Raw genomic sequence first — 14,349 nt, 5'->3', positions numbered from 1 at the left:
TTGAGAAATAAAAACTTTTAAAACAATTAAAAATTTTTCGACTAAAGCATAAAAATTTGTTAACTTGAGGAAAAAAAATTTTGATTCAAAGTAAAGATTTCAAAATAATTATTTATTTGATGTAAAAAAATTTTTATTTTCCGAATCTTTAAAAAAAATTTTCTTGTATCAAGAATATTTTTCTTAGTTCAAGTTAACTGTATTTTCTGTGTAGAGAAACTAAAATTTAAAAGACGCGTGAAGGTTTTTATAATGTACAAATAAAGAACTTGATGAGCTAAAAAAAGACTTTTATGTCAAAATACCCATACGACATAAACACTGCAGTGTTTAGACATGTTTCAATTGAAGAATGTAATTTTTAATCATAAAATAATCCTAGTTATTAATATTGATCCTAAATGTATTTCAAAATTATCTGATGTTCTTGCGAATCATTACTACATAGAAAAAACAATTAACTCGAATCAAGAAAACAATTCCTGATTCAAGAAATTTTGTTTTAACGATTCGGAAAAGTAAAATTTTCTTGCACCAAGTAAATAATTATCTTGAAATTTTAATCTTGAATCAAAATTTTTTTTCCTCAAGTAAACATATTTTTATGTTTAAATTGAAAAATTTTTACTAGTTTCAAGAGTTTTTATTTGTTAATGAGAGAAATTTTTTTGAAAAAATTTTTTTGTGAACGTAAAAATGAACTAGTTCATTTTTACAGCTGTACTTTTTTATTGAAAAATTGAAAGCAGAACATAGTGAAGAGATGAGCCATTTAAGAATGCAAGTAGTAGTAAAACATATTGTATCTGTTATAGAATCTGAAGATTGTTTGTTAATAAAACTGAAAGATATGAAAAGTATTTTTCAGCCTGTAAGAGTGAGACGGCATAATCACTGTATAAATGCGGCATAACCACCATATTTATACCGCATAAATACCGTTTAAATACGGTGCGAACATTATATGAATACCGTGTAACCACTGTTTAAATGAGGTATAACAACCGTATAAATACGGTATAACCGACGTTTAAGTACAGCATAAAAACCATATAAATGGAGTATAATCATTGTACAAATACGGTATAGCGAGAGCGTAAATACGGTATAAACACAGTATAAATACGGTACAGTCCCTATATAAATTTGGTATCAACACAATATATTTACGGTATTAATACGGTAATAAAATTTCACAAACACACCGCATTTATACCTAGGGTATACCGTAATAATACTTATACCCAAAAAATACTCGGAAAATACCGTAGAAATACCGTTATGGCAATTCCGCGAGGGTTAACTATAACTTGATTGTTTTAGAATAAGTAAAGAGAAATTGTTTTTATTATAACTGTTGATTTAAAGTTAATATGAAATAGTTGTTATAAATATAAATCTAGTTAATGAAACTGAAATTTCGTAATTACTTACTCTCTTAAAATGAACCAGTGAAATTCCACTGATTCAACCAGTGAGTTTCACTGGTTGAATCAGTGAACGTCGCGCCCACTGGTTTTAACCAGTGAACTAAAAGTATGTAAGCGCGCGGGTACAGCAGCATTATGTACATGAGTATATTTAAGTGTTTTATTATGTCAATAAATAAGTAATATTTATTGATTATCTTCATGTAATATTTTAACTAACTTTTATAGAACAATAATAATTATATGACACAATTTTTACAGAGTTTAAAAATAAATAACTTTGGAGTAATTTCAATAGCTTGGAGCTAACCTCAAAAATGAATGACATAATTTTAAAATTGAACAATATAAAAAGCCCATTGAAAATGGAAACAAATTAAATATTTATAAATCCTAATAAATATTATTTATTTTACTACTAAATAATTTTTAATTAAATATAATTGTTATTAAGACTCTTTTTGTTTGACTTCACTTTGTTTATAAATAAACGTTTATAATAAAATAAAATTAATCTAACCTATTTTGTGTTTATATTTATGTAGTACACCGGCGTATCACTGGTTCAACCAGTGAGCCAAGCGATCATCTTATTCCACTGGTTGAATCAGTGAATTTCACTGGTTCATTTTAAGAGAGTATACCTTAATTTACCGTAATTCAGATCCGCTAGGGAGTGCAATACTTCACTTTATGGTACAATACTGTAGGCTTGCCGCAATTTAATGGTAGATTACCGTTCTCTGACTGCAAATCTACGGTCAAACCACCGAACGTTTGCCGGAAAATATTGTACGTTTACCTTAAGACACCGTATTGTACTGTAAATTACGGTAATTACCCGTGAACAGGTTTGCGTAAGATTTCAACAAGGTTTTTATGAGAAATACTTCACATGTTAGCACTCTAGGTCTGTAAAAAATAATCATCAGCTTTCAACCGCTTATGAACATACCCTGATTAAAAAAAATGATTAAAAATGATTTCACACGTTAAATGTCCATAAGAGACAGGATTAGAAATGATTTGAAGGATTAAAAAGTATTTAAAATGATTAAAAAACAAATCATTTTAAATACTTTTTAATCATTTTTTTTAATCAGGGTAAACAAATGTAGATTTATTGAAACTATATTAAAAACATTACAACATTTTACAAAAATTATCGTCTCAAATTCAGCCGTCGCTCAATTTAGGCACCATAAGAAATTCATATTCACTGATCACATCTTTCAAATCACTATTACTAAAGCAATCCATTATTTTACGCATACAAGGATACGGTAAGTAACCAATAATATTGAAAATAGTTAGCTTATGAGCCTCATCTAATAATTTCTTCCTCACCACACCCTTGTAGAAACACCCTCTGATAACATTCTCATACTCCGTAAAATCGCTTCGCTCGTGCCTGCGCACCTTCGACTCGTGCTAAACGCATCGCGCTGACACATTATGAATCACTTACCCTACTAGTTACGCCAATAGCTATTTTCCAACTAACTGCTTTATTTACTGAGGAGGGCTTGAAAAAAATTTGATTTGACCTAAAATTTATTTTAATCTTTTTATTTTAAATTATTTACTAGTTTAATAAATTTTTTTCATATAAATTATATTACAATCTATTTTCTACTGGAGGACGTCAGGGTCAGTCCATTTTTTTCATTTATTAGAACTTTTTGGGAAGGTCAGAGTTTTTCACTCATTGATTCGTTCAAAAATCGTCCGGGAAATGAGTAATTGGAACTAATTTTGAATTTTTTATAAACTCACAAAATTGACAATTCAAATCAATTCTGCTTAAAAAATAAAAAAAAAAACACATTAAATAAACATTTTAAAGTTCCAAAAATATTCAAATCAACCCTGCTTAAAAAATCCGATAGATTCTCATAGCTGCATGTATAAGGCTCTGTACTTAACTATAGCACTTCTCATAGAACTCATTTATTCTTATCAAATTTCTATGGGAATTTATGAGAATCTAATGGATTCTATGAGATTTTCTAAACAGGGAAAGCTCAAAATTGTTTCAATTTTGAAAGTTCACTGTAAGAAAAATTTTTGGAACATATTTTTGTTATACAGATAAGTTATCATTTTATTCTCTGGTGATTATTTTGATCACGAATCTTTAAAAAGTCCTTTTATTCCGTATATTTTTATGCGATTTAATTATAGGTAAATTTTTCGACAAAATTTTACAAGACATACGCACTCGCTCAGGGTGGCATTCACTGAAAAGTTGTCCTTGGAAAGAATTCGCTAGAAAATACTTAAATAAAATTATATATAATCATATAGACGAGGAAATTGTTTTTGTCAAAGATAGTAATTTTTGTTCCGTCAAGTCAGAAAAGTATAGATATCCTAAAAATTATTATAATTTATTATAATGGACAGAGTTATAAATTCTACAAAATGTAATTAATGATTATCGCTTGTAGCAGATAAGAAATTAATAATCATTAAAAAGTTTTTTTATATTTCTTTGACCAATAGAAATCCCAATTAATTTTCGTTAAGATAAAAAATTAATGGAAATCATTAATATCTAATCTACAACATTGTTTTTTTGAAACACACTAAGTTTTATTAAACAAAACGAATAATCAGTTGGTCACAATACGTTCGATAAAAAAACGAGTGCAATAACTATATAAAATGTACGCAATAAAAACTAAATTATTGTTCAATATCATCATTGCACTTATCACAATAAGTATAAATGCTGAAACAGTGCCATTATTGGAATTGTCTATTGGTGACATTGTTAATCTAGACGATTTCAACGCATCATCAATTGAAACCTTTGGAAATATGTTCGATGGTTATAAAGCAGTGGAATTTACTAAAACCGACCTTCTTCATAACATCCATTATGTAACTGTGAAAAAAGAAAAATGTTTACCTCTAAGATCTTTAGTGCCTTATTCTTATCCGGAAATAATAATTGATGATACAGCAGCCGATCCACTAGAACTATTTAACAGCACCGATAGGCTAAAGTATAATTACTTTGGCATTCGCGACAGTTATATTGACGATAAATATTCATATGGTATTGTTACAATATGCAAGACTAAAAAAATTCAACATTTTAATATTCGAATAATTGATGAAGAGAATCTTTCATTTATTGATAATCAAATAAAATATAAACTATTACTTGATGAAACAGCTGTTTTACGATTGAAAGGAAATAGAAGAACACATTTTGTGAAGTCTATCACTACCGGGGAGTGTCTATTCCAAGTAAGAAATTGCTTAAATTTAATTTGAAAATAATATATTGCGTGGCATAGAATGAAATGAGAGTTCATTAATTAGTCCAGTCGAGTTAGGTCCAAAAAGTAACTCTTGCTGGTGATAATTCCTGGCCGAATAATTTTTCCACAGAATGATTCAGAATATGCTAAAACTACGACAACCGAAAAAATCCACCAAAAAAGTGCGTCGCAAATATGTTTTTTTATAACAAAATGGTCAAAATTCCGGTTTAACGCAAATATCTAACAAACTATAGCACATGGATAAAAAAACCCTTAATAAAACTTGAAGAAAAAAAAACAATGAATAAAATGAGCCCTCATTTAAGTTCCTACGAGCTGTAATTTGTAAATTATTTAAATGTTAATTAATTTTCTCGTCATCTCGATGTTATTTTTTATACATCAGCTGTCCCGACGCCGAAACTTGTCGAAGTGTGATGATGTATGACGAAGCTGCTCGCGCGCTCGTTCGGGACATTTAAAATTTGAAAAATGTATATAATTATAAGGTAATTTTTATTAATAATTTTAAGAAATTTGAAAAAATAGGCAATCGATTGTGACAAAAAATAAAATAAATTACGGAAAAGAACATATTTTTAATTTTTAATATTGTTTGAAAACATTTAAGCTAAGAATTGAACCACTGTAACTGCATCTGCTTCAAATGACAACTTAACAAACATACCCTTTGGGTAACTCTAATGCCGGCGGTAAAAAAAATTTTAGGAATTTTTTTTGACAATGATAAATCATTGCAGATACAACAAAAAAAAAAATTTGAAAAAAAAAAAAAATTTTTTCAAAATTTTTTTTTTTCCAAAATTTTTCGATACTTGATCTTTTTGATCAAAGAAATGAAGATTATCGGTAAAAAAAACCATTTTCAAATCGAAAAAATGAACAAAAACCGAGAAACTACCAATTATGGTGATTTTTGACAAAATCGATAAATTTAAAGCTTCGGGGCACTAAGAAAGAAAAATCGCAGCGATTTGAAATTTTTAGGGTTTTTTCAGGACACTTTGAGGTTGAAAAAAGTCGAAAATATCCTTTGTTCATCCGTTATATCCAAAGTTATAGCAAGATTCCGAATATCCTTAAATTTGTGAATTTTGACCTGTTTTTTACCAAAAATATCGCTTTAAAAAAAATTTTTCTATCAAATGTCACTAATTTTGCCTGATAGAGAATGTTTTCCAGTTTTCAAAACCCTGCTTCCATTCTCTGTACGACCAATATTTCAGGAGTTATTGATTATCAAAGCCAAAATCGACTTTTTTGCTTTGATCAATGATAACTCGGCGCCAAATCGTCGTAGAGACTTTTTCAGGCCACCAAATTAAAGGGCATAAAATTTCCGAGAAAAGTCAGACAGTCGGATTATTCAAAAAAATTTATTGTCGCCCATAGAGGTATTGAAAGACCAGCAAAAATTTTGAAAATTTTTTTTTCGTTGGTTTTCTTATGATTACTCCGGAACCGTACATGATAAAAAATTTTGAGGTCCAGATCTGAAAACTAGAAACTTGAGGCTAGAATTTGCTTTTTTTAGTTTTTTTATACGACCATTTCTCACCAAGTTACAGCATGTTGAAAATCACCTAAAAATTTCGGATTTTTTTTCTATCCCTTAATTTCTGTGACCAGTGTATATACGTCAAATGAATAAGTAAGAAGTTACAGGGCTTGAAATGTCAACGAAAAGTCAAGTTTAAAAAATATTAAATTTTGGAAATTAACTGTCAACGAAAAAATGAACTTCATTTTTTGTTGACATTTAAAGACCTGTAACTTTTTTCTTATCCATTCGACGTATATAAGATAACAAATGCTTTTTGTAGGAAATTAAATTTTCTACAAGGAAGTGCTCGTCAAAATTTGAAAAAAAAAAATGTTTGATGGAATAAAAATGAAAAATAATAAAAAATAATTTAACACTGATGAAACTGAATTTTTGTTGATCTTTGAAACCCCGTAACTTTTTCCTAGTTCGTTTGACGAATATGATGCATGAACACTTTTTTGTAGAGAATCTAATTTCCTATGAAATTATACTATGCGGAATTGGAAAAAACAATTTTTTTCATAGTCTTAATAACAAAAAACTTAAATAAAGAATTTTCGCGTGTATTTTAAATGGGAAAGGTGACCCCCATTTGTGATAGCTCAATTTTAAAGATATCTGGCCGAAATTCGGTAAGGATTTTTCTTATAATATAAAGTAACTTTTGAGCCCATAAGACGTTGAAAAAAAATTTGTTTGTTTTTTTTTGCGACACCCTAATACTTGTATATTTTTTTATACTATTGGGAAATATTTTAAACGTTGATACAGAAAAAAATAAATTATAATAAAAAAAATTTTCTACGTAGGGGAGGGTGGGGCAGAGCGGCCCCCCTAAGCCAATTATTATTTTTTGTGGCTTTCAACCATAAGATCACTTTACTTTTGTCCTATTTCGAACAAATTTATGGGCATTTTGCCAAAATTCTGAAAAAATTTTTTTTTTTTTTGTGGGGCAGAGCGGCCCCCCTTCAAAAAGTGATAAAAAAAATTTTTTTTTCTTTTTTTTTTTTCTTTTAATTGTTTTCATCATTAAGAATGTATTTCTTTCTCTTGACAACTATTTTTGGTTTTATATTACTCGAAAAAAATTTTTTAAAGCGTAAAAAATCGTTCACTCTCGATTACCTTAATTACTAATTGTTATTTAATAAAAAAAAAATCAATTCTATAATTTTACTTTATTTCAAAAATTTATCAACTAAAAAAAAAAATTTAATTTTTATAAATTTTTAGTGACCAAATTTGCCTCTTACATAGAGAAACGGCCGAAAAATATGAAAAAATAATTTTTTCGGAAGTTTCGGCTGGTCCATTTTGCCCCAGGTGTTATGCGTAGGGCTAAAAATGTGGAATTATAATAATTTTTTTTTAATTTGACGATAAAAACATGAAAAAATCACTTTTTCAAAATTTTGGGCTTGTCCATTTTGCCCCAAATGTCATGCGTAGGGGTAAAAATGCGCAAACATATCGGATTTATAGTAATTAGTAAAAAAAAAAAATTTTTTTTTTGGTCAAAATTTCAGGGGGGCCGCTCTGCCCCACCCTCCCCTACTTATTTGAACTAAAAAAAATTTAAGTTTGTTAAAACGCAAGATTTTAAGAAAAAAATGAGTTTTTAATTTTTTTTGAATTGATCCACCACTTCAAAAAATTCAAAAAAATTCCTAGGTATAGAGGAGTATGAAAGACATTTTCTGACAAATTTTGGTGAGTGACATATTTCAAAAAGGCTAAAAAAAAAAAAGATCATAATTTTCTTTTCTCCGTTAAAAATCGGCTTTCCGTTTGAGAATCACGATCATATGATTTTTTTATATTTTGGACTCGTAAGAATTAGGAAAAAAATCACCATTGATTAATTCCGAATTTTACTATAAAAATGAAGTCTTTCTGTCTTATTCTTCTACTTTTACATTCGTATACATCTCGCTCTGTTTTTTGAACGTATACTATCTATGTATGTACTACTAGCGTCCCCTTCAAGAAAATACATGCCTTCCAAAAGGCAAAGGGACCCTTAGTTTTTTTGCAATCCCTGAAAACTGTGTATTGTGGTCCCAGTAAGAGAATGCACCTCGGAAATTTCCCCCACTACCAAACATTTGTAAACTGCGCATGCGCACAGAAAAGTGGGAGAACATTTAGACATAAAACATCTAGAGTGGAAGTAAAAAACGACAACACTCGAGATGCATTCTCTTGGTGAATCGACAATAATATGTAATATTATTAGTATATACAATTATTCGTAATTTCTGATTACCTATGATTAAATGTAACCATAGTTGGCAATTTTTCACATATAATTATATATGGTTATTTTTCACGGGTTCTTTTAGTATTATCTCTTTACCACACTATCGGTCAGAAGTTAGCCTATTTTGACGGGCTGTAGAATTTGACCTCCCAGTTTTGATGCAGGCAAGAAGGAAAATATAATGCGTGGAACAAAATAAATTACAATTTTAAGCTCCGCGTGATGACATCCCTGGCCTTTGACGAAACTTTACTCTTCGGTAAAGGCAAATTTGTTGATAGTTGCGTAAATAAACTCAATATTCATGAAATTTGGTTTTCAGGTTTATGTCAACAATGCAGAAATGTGTGAAGTACACGGAAAATCTCAGGAGGGACTAAATTTGGAAGGTGATTTTTTCGAACCTCCTAGGCATAAAGGCCGCGTAGTAACAGCTAGCAATAGACACGACCTTGAAAATAAGATCAATGGTGATTTAAATAAATCTGGGAAATCACTTTTTGATTTGATTCATGATCCAAACAAATTCTCCAGTATTTTTGATCTTCTTGGTGAACACGCTGTTATTGGTCTTAAATTACATTCACTTCCTGAATTACCAGAATCACAAACCACATTGGCGCTGGATCCAATTACTCATAAAACTCCGTTGAAATACTTGATTCCTGGTGACATTATCAATGTTTATGATTTAAAAAATATCAGTTCATCTATTGTAGTCGATAATATATTAGTCGAGGTACCCGATGGAACAGTTAACCCATCCACATCGATAGTTTACACTGATTGTTTTAAATACGACGATAATGACGCACCAAAACTGGACTATGTCACTTATCAAAAGTACAGTCATTATCCCGCAGAATCTTATTATAAATTTGACGTATTTGACGAAATGGTTAAACGCAAAGACTATGGAGTTGATCGCAAATATTTAAATAATAATTACAGATGCGTAAAGATTACTGTTTGCTCTGAACTTGAAAGACGAAAATTAATTATTCCGACAGTTCGTGTTATCAATTTGAGCGAACGAAATATTTATTATTCATATATGTTTAAAAACGAAAATATTATCCTTCGCTATAAGATAAATAACGAAACGCACTATGTTGCTCGTACAGAAAAAGGCAATTGCTTGTTCCAGGTAATTTTTAATAATTATTATTTCGCAAAATTATACTGTTAATTTGACATAATTTTATTATTTTTATTTAAGGCATTAGTGTATCCAAATGATGATGACCATCTCAAATATAAGAATTCGACTCTTTTATACATAGGTAAAATAATATCAGCAACTGATGATCCTGTCTTGGAAAAACGGGCAGAAAATTTTGTTAGTAATTTGACAATTACTACCTCCAAAACCCTTATAGCTGCAATAAGTAATCCTGCATCCAAAGCGTCTTTGTTCTCCCAAATGTTCCTTCGTAACCGGAACACAACTCAACTAAATATTTATTTAGACCGTCTGTATTAAATTTTCTGAATTCAATAATGGAAGTGTTCTAAATACCATGAAAATTATTAAAAATAAACAAGGTTATAAGGATGCTAATTTGCACCCCAATATTTTCACCTACACTCTCGATGAAAAAAGATTTTATACTATTGTTTAAAATTATATATAAATTGGATAGAAAAAATGGCCCGATCCAATTGTATACAATCGTACATAATTATATCTAATTGTATACAATCATATACAATCGTATACAAATTGTATACAAATATATACATTTGTAAATGATTACATACTGTATTCGTATAGATTATATATAAGTATATACAATTCTATATAATTGTATACAATTCTATACAATTATATTCAATTGTATATAATTTTATTATTCTTTTTTGCATTTTTAAATAGAAGTATATACGATTGTATATAATTGTTTATAATTATACCAAAATTTTATATAATTATGCAGCACCTTTATCTAATTGTATATAATTCATATATAATTGTATACTAGACCGGTTAAAAAAAATCGACTATTTTTTTTTTTCAAAACCCGCAGTGAAATATCTTCCGAGTCATGAAAAAAAAGCCTGTAAAAATGGGAGCTCTCAATGGCAATTTTGAAAAGTCGCTCATCGCAAATTTCTATTTTAAGTTTAAATAACATGGAAAAAAAAATTTTTTAACTCTGGAATTTTACAACTCATTTTGGAATTAACATGTCGGGGTGAGAGATACATATTTTTGAAGAAAATTGAACGCTCTAAATAAATTGTCTCTTATGTTTTTTCTCTAAGTGTACTCCTTTAAAAGTTATTCGAGTTTAACGTTCAGCATGTAATTAATTTAACCTTTTTTTCTTAATTTTTCTTAATCATTTCATAATTGTTATTGAAAAAAAAATTTGTCTTAAAATAGCAAATTATCAAGTTCAACGTCGTTGACAAAGTAGATCTTTATTGTTTTACTATGAGGAATAAATGACTTTTCAATTTAAAGAATCTGTCTTTTGGTTGACCCTGCGAGCCGGCCCCAAAACTTGCCGCTGTTTTCGAGCTCCTTGAGCTCAAAGAGCTAGAAAACATTGTTGTAGATACATATCCGAGCTCTTCGAGCTTGAAAATACTTTTGTATACCATTGTTTTCGAAAAAACCGTTTTTTAGCATTTCTTTCTCCCACGATAACTCTCGAGCAAATTATCCGATTGAGATGGCTAAGGCGGCAATCGACGCATTTTATTAAGTTCTAGAGCTGATTAGATTTTGAAGTTGATCGTATGAGTCGTTTCTGAGAAATCAATAAAAAACTAAAAAAAAAAAAATTTTTTTTTCTGTAATCCGTCAATATTTTCGAGTCTACTTGATCAAATGATCTGAAATTTTCAGAAAAGTTGATGGCCAACAAGCTCTTTCGATTGCCGCCTTAACCATCCAAATCGGTTCATTAGTTAAAAAGTTATAGACCGGTCACACACATACATACATACAGACACTCGGACATCATTCTGAAAATAGTCAGAATAGCTTCCTAGGACCTCAAAACGTCGACATCTGGTGAAATTTCGATTTTCGCAAATCGGGGTGAAAACATTAACTTCCCAATTTTTCGAAAATCGTCGATTTTCTTAGCGGGAAGTTAAAAATCTGACATTAATTCTCTCTTTGAAGATTAAAAAAAATTTGAATTGTATGTACATAATTTTTTGGAATGTATACTTAATAAGTATACTTTTTTTCCATTATTGATAATAAAATAATACAATTTTTAAAAAGTGAAATATCTTTAAATTATTATACATCAAAATCGTAAATATAACAAACAGCTAGGAACCAGAACAATAATTGAGCAACAGTACCAAAAAAGTAAGTTGATAATGCGGCACATCTCTATTTCACCGGTAAAAAAGTGCACTACATTTTCTACAAACCACAGTTGGTCGTTTTTCCGAAAAATTATGTACATAAAATTCAAATTTTGTTTAAACTTCAAAGAGAGAATTAATTTCAGATTTTTTAAATTGAAAAGTCATTTATTCCTCATAGTAGAACAATAAAGATCTACTTTGTCAACGACGTTGAACTTGATAATTTTTATATTTTAAGACAAATTTTTTTTTTCAATAACAATTATGAAATATTTAAGAAAAATTAAGAAAAAAAGGTGAAATTAATTACATGTTGAACTTTAAACTCGAATAACTTTTACAGGAGTAGACTTAGAGAAAAAACATAAGAGACAATTCATTTAAAGCGTTCAATTTCCTTCAAAAATATGTATCTCTCAGTCCGACATGTTAATTACAAAATGAGTTGTAAAATTCCAAAGTTAAAAAATTTTTTTTCTATGTAATTTAAACGTAAAATAGAAATTTATGATTAGTGACCTTTCAAAATTGATATTAAGAGCTCCCATTTCCACAGGCTTCTTTTTTTATGACGAAGAAGATATTTCACTGCCGGTTTTGAAAAAAAAAAAATAGTCGATTTTTTTGAACCGGTCTATTGTATACAGTTATATAAAATCTTTTTTTATCGGGCAGTGACCAATCCATAACACTATCGACCAACGCTATCGCTATATACACTCAAAGAAATATCGATAGTCATTACCCGTGTAGGGTTTTATGAATGGCCAACGATCGGACCATGATTGGGTGCCAAGCATACTAGCCTGGCACAGTAATGGCAACCAAGATTGGCCGTTCAACGGGTAACGGCTGGACCCTAACTTGGGCCCAGCCATGGCAAACTATCATCGGGTGAACATAGTCTACTTGAATGGCCCAATGATGATAGTTAAAGACGGCCCATAAATAATAAATTTTGAATTTAGAATACAACGTAGAATCTAAAAAGTAAATTTTTTCAACAATAAAACTTGCAATAGTTTAAACAATTAAGCTGAAGATGTTATTGAATATTTATTGTAATAAATCAACATAAATTAAATTTCACATACTTATATGTAATCATTACTACATTATTTATATAATTAACTTATACTAAATTATCTAAATAATAGTCCATCACTATCACTACTAACATCACGATTATCACTAGCACAATAATTAAATTCACTATTATTTTCAATCACTTGATCACTGTGATCAATAGTATTTGATAGTGATTCATAACTTGGAGTTTCGAAATGGTTAACCTCCAAATCTTCTAATTTATTCACCTCATCTCTAACTCCACTACAATCATCGCCACCATTATCATCTACAAACTTTAATTCATAGTGTTTTTTTACTCGATAATAATTGTGCGACATAATAAATAATTAAATAAAATAAGTAATATTTTTTGTACAATTTCACACAACACACCACGTGTAGGGAGCGAGATCTCACAATAGACTATAATCTCGACTAACTTCCACAAGTATATGAGTCTATAGTCTAGTCGCAAAGAAAAAAAATAATAATAATTTAAAAATAACTCGTTTAAATTTAAAACTGAAAAAGAAAAATAAAAAAATCACTTTTTGTTAGTTAAAAAAAAAATAAACAAAATAAAATAAAATAAAATAAATATTTTAAATGAATATTTCAATGAATATTTATATACTTCAATAAATATTTAACTATTTAATAAAATTAATAATATATTAATTTTTCATCCATTTATAATATAGCGCAAAAATTGTGATCAAAACACTGCACGGGAAAAAATGCTGGAGTAGAATTTACCACACCAAACTAGTAAAAATTTTACTACACTTTGTGGTCGCCGCAATGACAACTGTAGTAACATAAGCCACAGTGTGCGTGATATTTTATTACTATAGGAGTTCTGCTTACTACTGTAATGTGGTAAAACTTTGTAGTTTCCACAACTACTCAATGTAGTATAAAATACTTATTTTGTGGTTTTGGGAACCACACAATTTTATATGAATTGGTATCTGTTACTATTTTTGGAGTATACAATACCAGATTACTTGTACAATCTACTCCAATGTGTGGTAAAATGATCAAAAGAAGAAAATAACAGCGCCACCTACAACTTTTTTACTCCATTCTGTGGGTATCCTCAACTTGTGTCAGTGTATTTAATATTATAAATAATATTATAAAACATTATAAATTATAATATATATAATTAAAAATATTTATATATATAATTAAAAATCGAGGCGTGCAATGATAATATATACACTGAAAAAAAAATTTATTTGAGCCAACTAAGATTTATTTGAGCCAAAGATATCGTATATTTGGATATGGCCAAATAAATATTTAATTATGAGAAAGATATAATATATTTGAGTAGTTTAATTGCGTGAAATAAGTGGTTTATTTGTGGTAAAGAAATGATCCAATTGCTACAAATAAATAAGGGCT

The 14,349-nt window shown here is 28.9% G+C and overlaps 1 protein-coding gene across 1 annotated transcript; it reads left to right on the top strand.

Moving 5' to 3' along the window:
- Nucleotides 1-4,097: 4,097 nt before the first annotated feature.
- LOC130674222 (uncharacterized) lies at nucleotides 4,098-10,115 on the top strand. Its single transcript, XM_057479490.1, has 3 exons — nucleotides 4,098-4,688; nucleotides 8,858-9,682; nucleotides 9,755-10,115. The coding sequence occupies exons 1-3, from the start codon at nucleotides 4,098-4,100 to the stop codon at nucleotides 10,016-10,018; spliced, it is 1,680 nt and encodes a 559-aa protein (XP_057335473.1). The 3' UTR covers nucleotides 10,019-10,115.
- Nucleotides 10,116-14,349: the final 4,234 nt, after the last annotated feature.

This window comes from Microplitis mediator, chromosome 9, assembly GCF_029852145.1.
Source record: "Microplitis mediator isolate UGA2020A chromosome 9, iyMicMedi2.1, whole genome shotgun sequence".
Lineage (NCBI taxonomy): Eukaryota > Metazoa > Arthropoda > Insecta > Hymenoptera > Braconidae > Microplitis > Microplitis mediator.
This window is presented reverse-complemented; position numbering and strand designations above follow the sequence as displayed.